This window comes from Cetorhinus maximus, chromosome 6 (genome assembly GCF_964194155.1).
Source record: "Cetorhinus maximus chromosome 6, sCetMax3.hap1.1, whole genome shotgun sequence".
NCBI lineage: Eukaryota > Metazoa > Chordata > Chondrichthyes > Lamniformes > Cetorhinidae > Cetorhinus > Cetorhinus maximus.
The window spans coordinates 25,719,734-25,739,719 of NC_135884.1; the positions used below are offsets into that span (position 1 = coordinate 25,719,734).

Here is a 19,986-nt window from a genome sequence, read left to right on the forward strand (position 1 = left end):
CCACTGTTGCAATCTTCCCTGATCTTAGAATCAGGTATTACCACACAAACAGATCATTTGGCCTATCAAGATTGCAGCAGAGTTTTTCTACACAAACTACACAAATCATATTGTTGATAATTTGCATATAATTTCTATTGATCTTATGTTAAAATGAGGCTCATGTCCGTTTTTATCAAGAACACTCCAGGCCATCTGGAAAGTAATGTGAAACACACAATGGGTACACAGAGCAATCTCCATCCAATTCCTCAGCCCTAATTAAACGTTCCACTACAGTGCCACCAGCCATGGCAACTGGGAAATCAGCTGTATAGAATCTTGCATTTTGGCAGTATGTTTTTTCTCCAGTTTAATTACCTTAATTTATGTGTCATTATAAATTTAACAATACAGTCGTTCTTTTAAAGGTGTTAGCAAGCTGAATACTGTATAAAATGTAAATAATGTCAGGTCTAAATGACACATCATTTGTCCAGCCCAGCTCCCTTAGAGAATTTTCAAACTTGACATTTTAGTAGGTTGCTATGAAGATTCTCAGATCTCAGTTCCAACAATCTGTTTGCGTTTTCATCTGGGTATATCTTACTGTTTCGTGCACTTTGGTTAAGTAGCTTTTATGCATATCCACGGCTAAGCATTTTTCTGCTGAGTGAGCAATTTCAGGATGAATGAACGAACATTTTAAATATTTCACGCATACTTCATACATAATTTTGGAACCACACACTTATGAGCAACCCATATCCATATTTAACTGACCGCAACTGTCTTAGTGCAGACATTATATGGTGGATTAGTCATCACCATTAATCAAAAGGCAACAGTTTTCCATGGAAAATAACAATTTAACAGATCAATTGCAGAACAATGTGCTGATACAATGGAATGTTTTCAGGTTAGAGGTCTAACTCCATGCGTTGAGAACATTTTACATTCATGCCACCTCTCCTTTTAAATGGCTTCATCTAAACTCTTACCCTACATGCCAAATTCACTATTATTGAAATAGCATTTTGCACTGGTATTGTTGGAATATATATGAACTTACTGGTTTCTTTCCTACAATCAACTTCTCAACCTTCTGAACCTGGGAGACATGATCCTCATTGGTCTTGAGCTCCCTTTTGCGGATTCGTTCATAAATTCCCGTAAGCATTTCTCGAGGGATGTCTTCTCCATCATCCACCCCTGCAAGACAGAACAATCCTGGTTGGTCTCCTACTTATCTATTATACTTCTTTTCTTATAGATGCAGGGTGGTCCTTGTAATATGAGGGCTAGGCACAAAGAAGGTTAATGTGGGACTGAGTACAGTACCACCCAGGGGTCTGTCTAGTGTTGGACAGAGCTGTGTGTACAAGTACGTACAGAGATAGCTCCTAGTTTGAACCCTTTACTGCATGTACATAGTTCTTGTAGTTAATAAGGCATACAGCTAACATAAGACAATGAATAATTCATTAAGACCCACCAAATGGTATCTAACACCCTACAACAGTCCTCACTTCAAAGTAATAGAAGGTACCTTGGACAGATCAAATTTTGCTGAGATAATTTTGTGTATGGTAGAATTACAAAATTGCTTATAAATGTCTCCATTTAATGTAGATCTAAAGCTAAAGAAAATGGTTACATTTTATCTGCAAAAATAACAGAGAGAGTTATGGGCGCTACAATTGGCCTCAGCAGGAGGAAACTATCCAAGGCTCCTGCTCTTGACAGCTATGCACTGATTTAATTGGAAAGAATGGATGTATACTTGTTTGGCGTGGGCAGCATGAGGCTTGGCTGTTGTAACCACTATTGGCTTGCTAAGATTCATTGTCCATGGAACAGTACACGATAAAAAAAACGAGGCTTCTTAAAACAATTGCCATAAGGATGAAGTTCTGCCATGGAGTTCATGATTCACATCATTGCTTTAAAGATTATTTATTAGTTTCATTAAACTGGTTTTTATAAGCCATCAAGATTTTATTGCATTACTAACTCTCTGCAACTACATGGAAATGATCATAAATCATTGGGCTCTGAGGTATTCAGAATCTTACATTCTGCCTATCATGCCTTTTTTTTCATTTTTCATGGGATGTGAACATCACAGGCAAAGCCAGCAGTTGTTGCCAACTCCTAAGTGCCCTCAAGTAGGTGGTGGTGAACCACCTTTATTAACTTCTTCTGGTCCATCTGGTGTAGATACACCCATTGTGCTACTAGGAAGGAAGTTCCAGGTTTGACCCAGCAACAGTGATGGAACATCGATATAGTTCTAAGTCAGGGAGGTGTGTGGCTTGGGGAACTGGCAAGCGACAGTGATCCCATTGTGTTTGCTCTCCTTGTTCTTCTAGCAGGTAGAGGTCATGGGTTTGAAATGTGCTGTTGGAGGACGCTTGGCAAGTTGCTGCAGAGCATCTTATATATGGTACACACTACTGCAACTTTGCAGTGATGTTGGGGGAAGTGAAAGTTTAAGGTGATGGATGGGGTGTCAATCAAGGGGGTACCATGCCCTGGATTGTGTTGAGTTTCTTGACTGATATCGGAGCTGCACTCATCCAGGCAAGTAGAGAGTATCCCAGCACACTTGTGATTGTATCTTGTAAATGGTGGACAGCCTTTGGGGGAGTCAGGTGAGTGACTCACAACAAAATTCCCAGCCTCTGACCTGCTCTTGTAGCCACAGTATTTATATGGCTGGTCAAGTTCAGTTTCTGGTCAATGGTAATTGCCAGGATGCGGACAGTGGGGAATTCAGCAATGGCAATGTCATTTAGCGTCTCGGGGAGATGGTTAGATTTTCTTTTGTTGAAGATGGTGATTGCCTGGCACTTGTGTGGTACAAATGTTACTTGCCACCCATCAGCCCAAGCCTGAACATTGGCCCAGTCTTGCCACTTATGGCACAGACTGTTTCAGTATCTGATGAGTCATAAATGGTACTGAACACTGTGAAATCATCGGTGAACATCCCCACTTCTGACTTTATATAGGTAGGAAGGTCATTGATGAAGCAGCTGAAGGCTGCTTGGCCCAAGGTCACTACCATGAGGAACTCCTGCAGCTTTTTCTTGGGGCTGAGATGATTGGCCTCCAACAATCACAACCATCTTCCTTTGGGCTAGGTATGACTTCATGCAGTGGAGAGCTCCCCCCACTCACCGATTCCCTATTACTTCAATTTTGCCAGGGCTCCTTGATGCTATACTTGGTCAAATGCTGCCTTAGCGTCAAGGGTAATCACTGTCACCTCACCTCTTGAAATCAGCTCTTTGGTTCACATTTGGGCCTCATGGCCCTGATGGAACCCAAATTGGCAAGCAGGTTATTGCTGTGCAAGTGCCAACTGATAGCACCGTCAATCACACTTTCTATCAGTTTTCTGATGATCAAGAGTAGACTGATGGGGCAGTAATTGGTTGGATTGGATTTGTCCTACTTTTTTGTAGACAGGACATACCTGTGCTATTTTCCACACTGTCAGATAAATGCTACAATGTTGCTGTACCTGAACAGCTTGGTAAGGGTGTGGTTAGCTCTGGAGCACAAGTCTTCTGTATTAGTGTCATGATGCTGTCAGGGCCCACAGCCTTGGTATCACGTGGAGAGAATTGAATTGGCTGAAAACTGACATCTATGATAATGGGGACCTCAGGAGGTGGCCAAGATAGATGAAGATGGTTGAAAATGTTTCAGCCATGTCTTTTGCATTCATGTGACGGATTCCCCTGCCATTGAGAATGGAGATATTTGTGGACCTCCCTCCTCCAGTTACTTGTTTAAGTGCCCACTCCCATCCATGCCTGGATGTGGCCGGATTGCAGAACTTAGATCTGCTCAGCTGATGGATCATTTAGCTCTGTCCATCACAAGACTATGCCACTATGCCCCTTTGTATTTGAATATGACTTTTCAACTTTCAACTGACTGGAAATTTTGAGATTGGAAGTGAGATAGAGCAAGCTGCTTAAAAATGCAAGGCCACATTCCAAAGTGAAGGCGAGAAACCAGCAAATCACCCTCAGGGGTGTATGAAGGGAGAGACATTTCCTATAATCCAGACACCCATCGAAACTCGTAACTGCCTAAGAAAGCGACATTAAAGATGCAAGGTACTGGATACTGAAACAATGGTTACCACAGACAGACTTTTCAAGGCAAGATTGCCAGCCACTACAGGGAGATTGCAAGTGACACAGGCGTTTTCAGCAGAGGAAACAAGCTGAGGGCTGTGCTCTCTCCCTTTCTCTCTTTTGGAATGAGCATGTCACCGGGTTAGAGAAGCCAACTCTACCAGAAACCCACCAGCGAACTGTGATCTAGTAATAATTGCAACATCCTCCACATCTGACCACATCCAAGAAACCAGCTAACCTAATTCGGCTGCAACGTTTAAAGTCTAAATCAAAATCAAGGGCAATCAAAGGACACTTGATTGCATTTTCTTTTTCCTTTTTTAAATTAGACTCTAACTCCCCTTATTTCTGATGTTCTTGCGTGTGTGTGGGTGGGCCTGGCTGATTGCATGAGAGCTGAATGCTTGACGTCAAGTTTTGATTATTTTTCTTGGGTTTTGTGGTAATAAATTTGCTCTTTCTTTGACTCAAGAACCCTTGTTTGATAGGCTCTTCATTGTTCACGGCTCAAATAGTTAAATATATTCTGATTTGAAAAAGGCACATCCTCGTAAAAAGGAAACTGAAACCTTTTTTTGTGACCAACCGAAGAGGTTGAATAGAGGGGAGCCAGTTCACCCCTTCTCACCTGGTTATAACAATGCTCCTTCCAGTGGGTAGCATGTATGAAGTTCAATGTTGTAGCTTCACCAGGTAGGCACCTCATATTTAAGTATGCCTGGTGCTGTTCCTGGCATATCCAATTTATCTATTTAGTTGGAAATCAAACCTTCAGTGTACATTTGTGCACAAACCCATTACTTATGAACCTACATTAAGACAGCTAAGTTATTTAGGATTTTTAAAATTCAATGTTACTTGTTCCACAGCTAACATGAGCTAGTAAGATGAATATTAATGGCGATTTATATTAAAATTCTTTTGGTGTTCTCTGTCTCATGATAGCATGTTTGAAAAATCACTCATTTCAAAATGTAATCATTTCAAATATCTGAAGCCCATCAATTAAAATGCAGCTACTTTGAAATTTTGTGTACTTTTCCTTTCTGGTTTTCATGACACAAAGATAAATGTTTGGGCCTGCAGCCGACTAGGCTGTCAGAATGATTTGGGTTCTTCATTTGCTACTAGTTATTGCCGCATGCATCTGACCACCTCAACTTCAACAAACACTTTCAATCTGATGCTTTTTTCCCCCCCTTGTTTCAGGTAACTTCCAGATTAAATATACTCAGGAGATGAAACAATACTATACCTATTGGGGCTAACTTTTCTATTCGCTGCTGCCTGCATTTTCTTCCTCCTTTCATTTATTCTGTATCTAACTGCTCACCATCAGTCCAGGCTTACTTCCCATCACTACTACAAGTCATTCCATCATCTACCTCTTCTTAGCTTAAAAAATTTGACTAACCCGAGGCTGAAGGATCGAGTTCTACCTCCTTCACCTAATTTGTCTACATGTTTTTCAATTATTTGCAAAACTCTGCAACTCATCTGAATAAAGTCAGTATCTCTGCAATTCTTCTTTCCACTTGCATCTCAGATGAGCTAAATAAATAAATATCCTTTAAGTATTTGAATTTCAGAGTTCTCAATTTATTTTTCTACTTACTCTATGCACATACATCAACTCAACTGTGTAAACAGTTTGCATAGAATAATATTTCAACACATTTGACAAAATTACATCACAATTAAAGTAAAATAATCATCTTTAAAATGAACACGTCAGGGACCATATGGCACAGAAGGTGAGCACAATACCATTTTAATCTGGCAACTGGGTTTTTTTCAACACTTTCAATGTTTTGATTCCCCTTTTATCCACTGCACTGGTAGTTGTACATCATTCAATCTGCTTTTATATTGTTCTTTTAATTTGGATTCCAAGAGATCAGTCTGGGTTTATGCTGCTAAATCAATTTCCTGTAGCAGGATTATAAACTCTGGAAATAGTGGATTTGCAAGTCTGCTGCTGGGCTACATAAAATAGATTTGGCAGCATGAGTGTCAGCAGCCATTTTACAGTCTTTCAGAATCTGAATTGAAACAATGGTTTAAAGGCAGCTTAGAATAGCTACTCACTGGGTTATCTTTAACTCAAAATTACGTCTGCCAACTCTGCAGACAAGGACTTAACATCTATCCTATTGCTTCTATTCATTATTTGAAAAACTTGTTCCTCAGACTTACATATTATGTTTGAAGTTAACAAATTTCTGTGCCATGCTACAATTATCAGTTTAAACATATGGTTTTTCATGGTAATGGTTGGAACTAGTTTATGAAAAAAAAAATCACCACCGTGACACTTCAACAGAAGTTCTCCAGTGCCACTAACCTCGCAAATTCTTGACAAAATCCTCCAGTTTCATTTTGCGTTCTGGTTTCACATTGGGGCTGTACATGTCGGTGTTCAACAAAATAATTGCAAAGGCTAGGATGAAGATCGTATCAGGATTTCGGAACTGTCGCACAACCCCAGAGTTGCAGATACAGTATCGTTGGCTACAACAGAAGGATAGAATATTGCATGTTATATACAGTGAAGTTATGTTAATGGAGAAGTAGCATCAGTAGCTGTACACGAGATTCCCCATAAAGAAAAGTGAAATGTTACAAGTAATCATCCACAGGGATGTGATTGCATCAAAGTAAAAAATACTGAAAATGAGTGAGCCCTGAGAGGGAGCGAAGCAACCAAGCAGGGGAGTATGTTGGTTGTGGGGGAATGGGGGTGGCGCCCCCTCCCACAGTGTGGAAAGTTTTCAGGTATGTGCTTCAAATTGGGACTTTCTGGTGCATTATTTCAGCAGCATTTGAAGAAATAACCTCTTCCCAACCCCTTTCCCCACTCATGCTCTCCTTCCCCACTCAGTTCCTGACTCATGCTCCCCCTCCCTACTCAGCCCCCACTCATGCCCTCCTCACCCCTTATTCATTCATCCCCCTCCTCCTTCTTCACCCTCCCCTACTTGGATTTCACCACCTTGCCTGGACTCAGCTCCTCATCGCTGCTGCTGCCCCTGCTGTCAGTGGATGACTCCTCCTTGGCCTGTGCCACTTGGATCCGCACTGCCAGGAAAAAGCGAGCCACCTCCCTGGGAGATAGGAGCTCAGGCCCCAGGGGCTCAGGTCCTGGCAGGTCAGGGAGCGCAGCCTCTTCCATCACTAGTAGTTTGTGTAGTGCTGGGTTCCAAGAGTAGGCCAAGTCAGTGCCACATCCAGTCTGATGTGGAACAGCAGCAGGTTCAGGATTTTTGGAGTACAAAGGAGAGTTGGGGACACGCACCCCTTGCTGTGGCCTCATTACTGGCAGAGAGTTCCTCCTTTTCTTTCATTTTTGGATTCTTCTCCTCGGCCTCCCGGAAGATGTCGAATGATTGGTGACAGTGCTGCCCTAAGTGTCCTGCATGGTGGCTGTGGGACTGGCTAGAGTAACTTCTGCAGCTCTTCCAATCACAGGTTCCCTCTCTCCTACCCTTGCTGCCCCTTAAACGATAGATTCTTTCTCTGGAGGAGCAGCAAGAGCGTATGGGAGAATACCTTTAATTGGAGGAACTGGAGCAGCTGGTGTGGGAGGGACACAATTTGTGATTGGAGGAGCAGTTCCTTCTCTCCTGCATTGGCTGCTCCTCCAGTTACAGCTCTGCAGTCAGTTCCCACTCTTAGTGACTGAAAGTAGAGTTGCAAACTTTTTTAAGCCCTGTACCAGCTCTGAAGGTCAGAACATATGTTTAAAATGGTGGATTTCTGAAAACCCAATGTCAGAAATCTCCTGGCTTATTAATCAAAACTTGGGGACAGGGGTAGGTGGGTGGGAATTGAAACTGGAAAATCATGAGAGAGGTAGAGACCAAAAAAAGGAAAGCCGGAAAAATGACATCGCCGAGTCTATCATCATTTCGTACACACAGATTTTATTTTTAAGTATAAACCATATTTGCTACTATAGTTTTATTTTCAAACCAGCAACTTGTGATGCAATAATAATAATGTTCGGTGAAATTATCAGAAGATAATCAACAATAGTTTTCAGTATTACAAATGTTGCTGTGATTTTATATTTTGTTTCCGCTGCTTCTTCCCATTTGCACTTTACACCCCTCTTCTGGCTCCCCTCTCTCCCAAGTTTCTCTCCCCATTCCAACCGTGCCCTCTCCAAGCTCATCCTTTCCATGAGACCCGCTACAGGTGTTGGATTAGCTTCCACATGTGCTGCTGACACCCAGCTCTACCTCTCTGCCACTTGTCACAACCCTTCAACTGCCACTAATGCTATCAGACCGCTCATCCACTTCCAACAAAGCCAATTTAGAACAACTTTACTTTGGAACATATCTGTGATAGTCACAGTGATAAAGAATTACTTCAATGCAGTCAAAGATCATAGTGTGTGTGTGTGTATGTGTATGTGCTATTTCAAAAAATAAATGAAATGGGGGTAAAAAGGAAAAAAAACTTGCATTCATATAGTACCTTTCACAATCGGAGGGTATCCCAAAATGCTTCACATCCATCAAAGGAGGTTATAGGGATAAGGAGAGGCAAGGTCAAAGCATTTATAAAACAAATAATGATAATTTTAAATTTCAGTCATTGGGGTTCATGGAGCCAACGTAGGAGGGAGTATGGGTGATGGTTGAGTGGGACTTGGTGCGGGATAGGACACGGGCAATAGATTTTTGAATGAGCTGAAAGTCATGGAGGCAGGAAGATGGGAGGCCAGCCGATAGAGGGTTAGATTAATCAAGTCTGGGAGTGACAAAGGCATAGGTGGGAGTTTCATCAACAAATAGGCTTTGTTGGAAGTGGATGAGCGGTCTGATAGCATAGAGGCAGTTGGAGGGTTGTGACAAGTGACGGAGAGGTAGAGCTGGGTGTCAGCAGCACATGTGGAAGTTAATCCAACACCTGTAGTGGGAAGAATGAGTTTAGAGAGGGTATGACTGGAATGGGGAGAGAAACTTGGGAGAGGGGGAGCCTGAAGTAGGGTGCAAAGGACTAATGGGGAGAAGCAGCAGAAACAAAATATAAAATATTAGCAACAGAATTAGAACAGATCAATCAATAGGATAAAATCGTTCCACTTGATTGCAATTTCCATCACCGATTTTGAGAAAATGTTCCATACTTTACAGCAAAGAACCTATAGCAGTTCTTTTTGCATACAACCTCAGACAGAAACCTAACTGATGCACTGGGAATGCCATTATGAGTACCTGAAATTGGCTTTGTAAAAACATCTCAAATTACTCTGCGTGCATACAGTTCCTCCCTATGTCAGATGTATACAGAATATATGAAGAATTGCATTATCTATAAATTCACAGCCATTACGAAAACTTTGCAATTCAACATACCTGGAGTCACAAATGTGAAGTCAAAAGCTAATCACAAAAAATTTGATAGGAAGTTTCTTTTAACGCACAGTGGAAGCCACTTGCAATCTATAAGACAGGGATTTGTCCACTCCTACCTGCTTAATCACCTCAAGGTGCTAAAGCTCCTTGCCTCGGGGATCACTTTCCTCCCTCCCAGCTGCTGCACATTTATATGACCATAATCCCCAAGATCATCCTGCATATTTGAAATCCCATAGTATTTAGGTATCCAGCACTTTGTTAATACAATGCGAAGAGGTGACAGCTAAGAATATATCTGACTTCTATGTTTTGCTTTGTTTTTCCAAGGCAGATAAAGATGAAGGTAAGAATAAAAACATACTGATCCCCATGCCAGACTCCTTTGTTGAGATACCCCCAAGCAATTTGTTATGATTGCTTAGCTTCTTTGCTTTAGTTGGGAAATTCATATTCTGGGGTGCATTTTCATGTTCAATTTATTAGGAGCCCTAAACCTAACCTTTAAAGAACACTCAATATTGTGTCCAATTCTGGGCACAACTTATTAGGAAGGAAGGGTGTGAAAGCATGAGAGGGGGCTCAGGAAAGATCTACATGAACGTTTCCAGAGTGAGGAGCTTCAGTTACATGGGTAGATCGGAGAAGCTGGCACTGTTCTCCTTGGAGGAGAGAAGGCTGAGAGGACATTTGATAGAGGTGTTCAAAGTCATGAGGGGTCTGGACAGATCAGATATAGAGAAACTGTCCCCATTGGCAAAAGGATCAAGAATCAAGGGTCACCAATTTAAGGTGAATGGCAAAAGAACCAAGGGCAATATAAGGAAAAACCTTTTCATGCAGCACTGTGCGAGAGTCAATCTTAGCTTTCAAAAGGGAATTGGGTATTTATTTGAAGCAAAGACATTTGCAGGGCTACAAGGAAAGGGTGGGGAGCAGGAATAACTGAGGTGCTCTTGCAGAGGGTTGGCATAGACATGATGGGCTGAATAACCACCTTCTGTGATGCAAATATTTCATGATTCTAAGAATGAAAATGAGAAATGTAATGGTCAGCTAGCCATGGATGGGGTAAGAAAAAACAGTAGGCAGAGTTTGTCCAGGCAGAAAAGCAAGCAGATATGTTAGATTACCTAGGCAGTAACGATATGAGCGAAGGAATGCTCCAGGAATGGAACAGGCTGGGGAATGGGAAACAGTTGTCAAATGGCCATAAAATCTAAGCTTTGTAGGAGAACATACTTTACTCAGACTGCGATGTATATACAAGGTACAAAAGCAGATGAGATCTCCTCTTCAATGCTATTAATGTTACTATAAAAGTTGATTTGGATAAAATTTAAGAAAGCTTTAAGGCTTTACTGGATTATTCACACATTGGATAAAACAAAAACCTGAAATTACCCCGATCATCACAATAGATGTCTATAAAAATATTGTATTGCAATTAAAAAGTGATTAATGATGAGTGCAGAAGTTCAGTCATTTGCAGTCAGATGGAGCACAGAAACACAGACATAGAAAATAGGAGCAGGAACAAGTAATTCAGCCCTTCAAGCCTGCTCCGCCATTCAATATGATTATGGCTGATCCTCTATCTCAACGCCATGCTCCTGCTCTCTCCCCATACCCTTTGGCGCCTTTGGAGTCCAGAAATTGATCTATTTCCTTCTGAAATGTCATGAAAATATAATAATTTTCATAACATTGTGATTTATTTTAAAGGTAGGTTAATAGTGGGGTTTGGATTAATTTCTCTGTATGACAGTGTGTGTGTGTGTGGGAGTTTTAATTGAATTGCAGATAGCTTGCCTGGAACTTTTGAGTTATCAAAAGAGAAGCTAGGTTTGAAGTGCTAAATATGTAAACATGGCCGAAGTTTTAGAATGTGAGGTGTGAGAAACATTTGCATTTTTTGATAAACTAGAATCATGAATTTCAAAGAGATGGTAAGGTGTTACACCGAGCCAAAAGAGGCTAAGCCAAATAGTGTGTTTATTTTTCCCAAAGATTACTGATAATATGAGTACTATGGAAGATTTATATTATGGAAAAAGTAAAGCTGCAAAGACATATTGGGACAATGGAATTTACATTAAAAAGGGAGAAACCTGTATAAAGGAGATGAGGTTACGTGCTTAAGGAGAAGGTATTCTATACTCTTTTTTAAAATTCATTCACGGGATGTGGGTTTCGTTGGCTGGGCCAGCATTTATTGCCCATCAAACAAGTGTGAAAGCCTCTAGCCATCAAGTTGCTGTCTACAGGAACTGAAGCTAATTAAACTCACTGTGAATATCACTATCCAGGAAATTGTATGCTTTGCCTGGGTCTGTTGAAATTTATTTGTTTTCATGAAAATGCCCTTAATGGTGGTGTAACTGGCAGTCAGATAAATTAGGGGAGCTAGGAGTTATCATAATAGTAATTTGTAGACCTATATATGTGCTTAAAATCTTTTTGTCTATTATTAAATGTTTAATTTAGTTCGTAAAAACCCTCTAAGACTCGGTGGTCTTATTACTACTGAGTGCAAGGTACGCACCCCGAAATAAAGTACAAATTGCAAACAGTTGTGGCACCTATTTCAGGTTTCCCTCTAGGATTTGAGCAGCTCAGCATTTACCATCCGCTGTGCCATAACAAATACATTCAGTGACTTGGTCCCTACAGCCTTCTGTGGTAGAGAATTCCATAGGTTTACCACCCTCTGAGTGAAGATGTTTCTCCTCATCTCGGCCCTAAATGGCCTAACATGTATCTAGAGACTGTGACCGCTTGTTCTAGACACCCAAGCCAGAGGAAACATCATCCCTGCATCCAGTCTGTCCATCCCTGTCAGAATTTTATAGGTTTCAATGAGATCCCCTCTCATTCTTCTAAACTCCAGTGAATACAGGCCTAGTTGGCCCAATCTCTCCTCATGCAACAATCCTGCCATCCCAGGAATCAGTCTGGTGAAACCTTGCTGCACTCCCTCTATGGCAAGCATATCCTTTCTTGGGTAAGGAGACCAAAACTGCACACAATACTCCAGGTGTGGTCTCACCAAGGCCCTGTACAGCTGCAGTAACACATCCTTGCTCCTGTACTCAAATCCTCTTGCAACGAAGGCCAACATACTATTTGCCTTCTTAACTGCTTGCTGCACATGCATGCTTTCTTTCAGTGAATGGTGTTCAAACACGCCCAGGTCTCTTTGTACATCAACATTTCCCAGTCTATCACCATTTAAATAATACTCCACTATTCTGTTTTTCCTACCAAAGTGGATAACTTCACACTTATCCACGTTATTCTGCATCTGCCATGTATTTGCCCACTCAATCAACTTTTCTAAATTGTCTTGAAGCCTCTTTACACCCTCCTTACCACTCACATTCCCACCAAGTTTCATGTGGTCAAAAAACTTGGAAATACTACATTTGGTTCCCTCATCCAAATCATGGATATATATTTTGAATAGCTGAGGGCCAAGCACTGTTTCCTGTGGTACCCCACTAGTCACTGCCTGCCTTTCCAAAAAGACCCACTTATTCCTACTGTTTCCTGTCTGTTAACCAATTCTCAATCCCATGCCAATATATTACCCCAATCCTTCATACGTGGGACTTTATCAAAAGCTTTCTGAAATCCAAATACACCACATCCACTGGTTCTCCCTTATTTACTTTGCTATCTACGTCCTCAGAAAACTCCAGTAGGTTTGTCAAACATGATTTCCCTTTCATAAATCCATGTTGACTTTGTCTAATCCTGTTTATATTTTCTAAGTGTCCCGTTATCACATCCTTTATAATAGCATTTTCCCTACTACTGATGTTAGGCTAACTGGTCTGTAATTTGCTATTTTCTCCCTTCATCCTTTTTTATTAAATTATTTTAAAGTAATTTGCCACCCTCCAATCTGCCGGGACTGTTTCAGACGCCACAGAGTTTTGGAAGATGACAACCAACGTATCCACAAATTCCATGGCCACCTCCTTTAGTACCGTAGCATTTCTGGGAAATTAATGGTGTCCTCTCCGCGAAGACAGAACTAAAGTCATTATTTAATTGCTCTGCCATTTCCTTGTTTTCTATTATAAATTCTCTTGTTTCAGACAGTAAGGAACCTACATTTGTCTTCACTAATCTTTTTCTTTTTACATACTTATAAGAAGCTTTTATAGCCCGCTTTTATGTTCCTTGCAAGTTTACTCTCATACTCTATTTTCCCCCTCTTAATCAATCTCTTGGTCCTCCTTTGCTGAATTCTAAACTACTCCCAATCCTCAGGCTTGCTATTTTTTCTAGCAACTCTATATGACTTCTTTGGATCTAATACTATCCTTAATTTCTTTTGTTAAAGATGGTTGGGCTGCTTTTCCTGTTGTGTTTTTGCACCAGAAAGGAATGTATAACTGCTGCAATGCATACATTCGTTCCTTAAATATTAGCCATTGCCTATCCACCGTCTTTTAATGAAGTTCCCCAATCTATCTTAGCCAATTCATGCCTCATACCTTTGTAGTTTCCTTTGTTTGGATTTAGGACCTGAGTTTCAGATTGGACTACTTCACTTTCCATCCTAATGAAGAATTTTATCATGTTATGGTCACTGTTCCCTAAAGGACCCTGCACAACAAGATTATTAATTAAACCCTTCCAATTGCACAATACTAAATCTAGGATAGCCAGTTCCCTAGTCGGTTCCTCGACATACTGGTCTAAAAAGCCTTCTCGTATACGCTCCAGGAATTCATCCTCCACAGTATTATTGCTAATTTGGTTTGCCCAGTCTATATGTAGATTAAAGTCACCCATGATTAATGTAGCACCCTTGTTACATGCATCTCTAATTTCCTGTTTAATGCCATCCCCTACCATATCACTACTGTTTGGAGGCCTATAGACAACACCCACTAATATTTTCAACCCCTCGTTACTTCTTACCTCCACCCAAACTGATTCTACATCTAGATTTTCCAAGCTAATATCCTCTCACTATCGCACTGATTTCATCCTTAACTAACAACGCCATGTCAGCTCCTTTTCCTTTTTCCTGTCCATCCTAAATATCGAGTACTCTTGGGCATTCAGTTCCCAGCCTTGGTCATCCTGCAGCCATGTCTCCGTAATTGCTATCATATCGTACCCGCTTACATCTATTTGCACGTTAATTTGTCTACCTCATTGCGAATGCTCCGTACATTCAGATACAGTGTCTTTCGACTTGTCGTTTTAACATTTTTACAGTTTTTTCTGTACAATGGGCCAATTTGATGCCAGCCCCCATTTCCACTGCCTTCTGCTTTCTACTTTTCTGTCTTTCATTCCTATTTTTGTTTCCCTCTCTTATGTCTCCCTGCTCAGGTTCCCATCCCCCTGCCAGTGTAATTTAAACCTTTCCCCACAGTGCCAGCAAATACTCCTGAAAGAATATTGGTCCCGGTCCTGCTTGGGTGCAGCCTGTCCACCTTGTACAGGTCCCATCTTCCCAAGAATCGGCCCCAATGCCCCAGGAACCTAAATCCTTCCCTTCTACACCATCTCTCCAGCCACGTATTCATATGGTCTATTCTCTTACTCTTGATCTTGCTAGCATATAGCACTATGAGTAATCCTGAGATTACTATCTTTGAGGTCCTGCTTTTTAATTCATTTCCTAGCTCCCTATATCCTGCTTTCAGGACCTCATCTCTCTTTTTATCTATGTTGTTAGTACCAATATGGACCATGACCTCTGGCTGTTCACTCTCCCCCTTCAGACTGTCCTGTAGCTGCTCAGTGACATCCTTGACCCTGACACCAGGCAGGCAACATACCAACCTGGTGTCACATCTGCGGCCAAAGAAACATCTATCAGTTCCCCTTACGATAGAATCCCCTATAGCTATTGCTCTCCCACTCTTTCTTTTCTCCCTCCTCCGTGCAGCTGAGCCATTTGTGGTGCCATGGACTTGGCTCTTGCTGTGTTACCCTGAAAAACCATCTCCCCCAGCTGTATCCAAGATGGAAAATCTGGGAGATGAACCTAGGGGACTCCTCCACTACCTGCCTAGTGCTTTTTCTCCATCTGGCAGTAACTCACTCACTTTCTACCTGTGCACACTTTACCTGCGGCGTGACTACCTCACTGTACGTGCTATTCACAAAGATCTCGTCCTTGTGGATGCTCCATAGTGACTCCAGCTGCAGCTCCAGCTCCAAAACATGGATTTTGATTAGCTGCAGCTGGAGATACCTCCTGCACACATGGTTGCCCTGGACACTGGAAGTGTCCCTGACTTCCCACATTGCACAGGAGGAACATTCCGCTTGGCCAAGCTGCCCTGCCATGACTTACCCTTAAAAATGTTCCCCTTACTTTTATTTCCTCTAGTTTAGAGGATATTAAGGATAGAAGAAATACTCACCAGGTTCTACTTGCCAAGTTCACCACTCTTCTTACTGAGGAAAGGTAGAAAATGAAAGGATCCCCTTTTCCCTCTTCCATGAACTCTCACTAAACTCCAACTGAATCACTCTAATGCAGCCCAAAACAGCACTCCAGTACTAATGGATCAATCGTATTATGAATAATCTAAATGATTGATCAATTTAATTTTATGGGAAGTTGCAACCAATATTTCAATAAGTCTCTTGATGTAAGAATAAACGAGCATGAATAATGTTGTTTTTCATTTGAATTGTGCAAGAGTGTCCTGAAACAACTTTAAACTCTGTTGCCGAGTTACATAGACACAGAGGGAAAAATATTGATGTTTTTTACCTGTGGTACATACGCAAGGATGATTTTTAAAATCTACGAACCACAATACCTGAAAGCCTCGATGAGACGTTCTACTTTCTGAGCTTCTCCTTGGACCCGGATGTGTGCCTGGAACTTTCTGAGAGCTTCATCTAATTCCATTCCTGAAAAATCCATCTCATCAACAACACAGCTGAAACAAAATAAACGCCAGTGATTACTTGGCACGATTTAAACATTTAGAAAATACTCTGGTGTAGTGCAGAAAAGGGCCTTTTTAAATAAGTGTTGTTGCAAAATACTTAGCTAATCCCCAGAGTGCAAAATAATTTAGGAAAAGTTTTACAGCCTGTACCACTATTTTGGATGTCTGCTATATTGCTCATTATTTCTGATTATGACTCAAAAGGTTACAGTTGAGGCTTTGGATTCAGCAATTCTGTGGTTACAGAAACAGTTTTGGAATTTTGCCCCACCAGATTTTTCTTCTTTAAACAATTTATACCTCATAACAAAGCCATCTAGATTCCACTCAATAGAATTGACTTCTTAAATCCATCTAACTCCTTCTCAGCCTCCTTAAAGCTGAAGTCATTGACCAAGCTATTGGTCACCCTCCCTTTATCTTAAAGTCAGATTTCATCATATGGTTGTGAAGCAGAGACTATTAGATTAGTCGCAGAATCACAGAATCTTAACAGCACAGGAGGCGGCCATTTGGCCCATCATGTCTGCACTGGCTCTCCAAATGAGTATTATGACCTAGTGCCATTGCTGTGCCTTTTCTCCGTACCCTTGCACATTGTTTCTATTCCAATAATCATCTAATGTCCTCTTGAATGCCTCGTCTGGAACTAACAACAGCATGGATGAGGGCAAGTATAAGCTCTCACCTTACTGATGTCCTTACAAGGAACTTTCATGCATCTATGTATTCGACCTGCTTACCGTTTTGAGGAAGTAACGTCCCTAAATAGCTGTGAAAAGTCTTTAGTTGTAATATACCTGGTCTAATGTAAAGCCTTTGATAAAGTTCCATAAAAAAGGCTGCCCTATACATTTAAAGTTATGGAAAGTCAATGTAAAGCCATAAAATAATTGGCCAAAAAGTAAAGAAACAGCATGGACTTGTTGGAGGAGTGATATGGGGTTGCAGGAAATTAAGCACCTTCTGTTGATTGATGGAAACAGGCACAACTTATAGCACAACTAGAAAAGAACATTAATTCTAGAAATCTGAATGTGACAAGTCATCTAAATACAAATAAAGATCCGAGCAATAGTCTCAAGTATCTGAGCAGAAAAAGACTTTTGAAAAACAGACAAGAATAAAGACTGCAGATGACAAATCAATAATTTCCCATAATCCTAGTGTGTGGTGCAATGTTGTCTTAAATCTTTTTTGTTGCAATGATGATTATTCCTGTATTCCATCAACAAGCAGCATGACAGGATTAATGGAATTAGGTAAGAACAGGTCCTCAGTGGCTCAGCATCTATCCTGAGGTTCACACTGACTTTAATTTATATCAACAATTATGGTCCAGAAACTCAACATACGTTGGCTGCATTTCCAGATCATACTAAACTTAGGCAGGATGGGGAAGCAATCATAGGCAAGCTTTTGTTGTAAAAACAATTTTTTGCATAATAATACTTTTTAACAGTATTTTGTTAACTGGAATGTTAAATTTTGTCTTCTGCCACTCATCTTTAGTGAGTAAATGCACAGCAGGATCTCATGTACATTGACAAATCAAGTTGCAGGTTCGTGTAAAATTGAAGAAAAGTAATGTAATCCTAAGGGTATAGTAAATACTAATTAGAGCTTGTTGCTATAATTAGTTAACTGTTCTCCACTCAAGTTACAAACATGACTACGAACGTGCACCAGTACTGTTTCAGGCATTGTGACATGCAACAGAAAGGGAGTTTGGCCATATTTCACGTCCTAAGAGTATTTCCATAGTTTCAGTATCCATTTATGACCAGTCAGTTTAAATTTGCTGTTCCTACAGGCTTAATTTTTCTGTTGCTAGAATCTACAGTGTTTATAGTTGTCTGGAAACTGATGTGTAAGTATGATAGATATGCATATTTTGATGCAAAATTCATATATAAGTAACTCCATTAAGTAACCACTCAACACAGCTGGAATGCATTGTTCTGCAAAGACTCACTGGAGTCAAAAGGGTGCGTTGAAACAAAATGACAAATGAATAACATGTCTATAATTTATTTGGCTGACTCTCCAGAGACCAATTAACAGCCTCAGACCACATGCATGGTGGATTCTACGGATGACTGACAGTTTTCATTTATTATGAAAAATACATATCTGCCTTTGTCCCATATTGTACTTTGAGAATTGGAAGGTATGTCTCCTCCAAATTTACCGCAACACTTCAGTTTCTTCTGGGCCTATTGAGATGAGCATGTACACCAGGAAACTACTAGAGTATAGATCAATCCTAATGTACAAGTTTGTCTTATGGCCACTGGTCCATTATGTTAAGAGAGATAACTAAGTGTTGTGTATTTTTTATTTTTATACCTGAGGAAGATTATTGCTTAATTTCCATTCTTAGTAAATTAATTTAATAGTTTCTTGCTGAACATGAATTTCTGTTCAACTCCTGTTTAGCAGGTATATATAAAAATATACATTTGTTCTAATGCAGTAAGGACTCAATACTCAGGGTGTTCTTTGGTACTATGAAAAAATATCTGTTCCAGTCTTAAAGATGAGACATACACATCTGTAATATTCAGGATAATATTTTACAGATACAGCCCTCACCAGCCATAAGCAGAATCAAAGTTAGAAGACAACTAAACTGAGTATTTTAAAAGAAAGGAAGGCAACAGAGGGGTAGATAGCAGCAAGCAGCATCTGAAATGTATTTTTTTGCTATGTTTGCAGCTGACAGGGAGTAAAAGACTGGTTAAGCTTTTCGAAGAACAAGTGGAGTAGAAGTATTAAAGCATCAAGAAATTGCAAAGTTGTCAAAACAAATCCTTTATAGTGTCGTTCACAAATCAAAACTGTAGCCAAATTCCAGATCCTGTCAATTTAGCTCAGGAATCTAACATATAGGGTAAATTCAACCCTGGCCTACGCTCAATTATCAGCGAAACGCTGGAAGAAGCTGTCAACAGTGCTATCTAGCGGCACTTACTCTCCAATAACCCATTCAATGCTCTCAGCTTGGGTTCTGCAGGGTCCACTCAGCTCCAAACCTCATTTCAGACTTAGTCCAAACATAGACAAAATAGTTGAAATCAAGAGGTGAACCGAGGGTGACTGCCCTTAACACCAGGGCAACATACATTTGAGTATGACACTAAGGAGCTTGCATAAAAGCGTAGTCACTGGGACTGGGAGTAGGTAATGGTGGGGGCAGGGGATGGGAGAGAAGGGGTAGTCTCCAGTGGCTGGACCTTTACATCTGTATGAAGGAAGATAGTGTGTTAATTGAAGGCCAAAAGTTTCAGCACAAAGACATCAGGCACCATCCTAGGCTCAAATATCTCAGCTACTTTATTAATGACCTTCCTTCCATCATTAATACAGCATCTATCAGCTCACAAGCCTGGATGTTGCCCTGGACTGTTGCATATGAGCATGGACTGGTTCATTATCTGAGTAATTTTTTTTTTGAATGGAGCTGACCTCTGCAATCAATGAACAAACACTATCAAACACCAGCGAAACAGTGCTGCCTATGTGCACTGTCTGCAGGATACACTG

At 40.7% G+C, this 19,986-nt stretch overlaps 1 protein-coding gene across 5 annotated transcripts in view; it reads right to left on the reverse strand.

Moving 5' to 3' along the window:
* Positions 1-19,986, reverse strand: part of iqsec1b (IQ motif and Sec7 domain ArfGEF 1b) — a 511,299-nt gene that overhangs the window by 26,368 nt on the left and 464,945 nt on the right. For all 5 annotated transcript variants that reach the window (XM_078543457.1, XM_078543453.1, XM_078543454.1 and 2 more), the window contains 3 exons: positions 16,306-16,428; positions 6,481-6,647; positions 1,052-1,191 (listed from right to left, as the gene is read on the reverse strand). In XM_078543457.1, the coding sequence (XP_078399583.1) occupies positions 1,052-1,191; positions 6,481-6,647; positions 16,306-16,428 (430 nt within the window). The remainder of the gene's footprint in view (positions 1-1,051; positions 1,192-6,480; positions 6,648-16,305; positions 16,429-19,986) is intronic.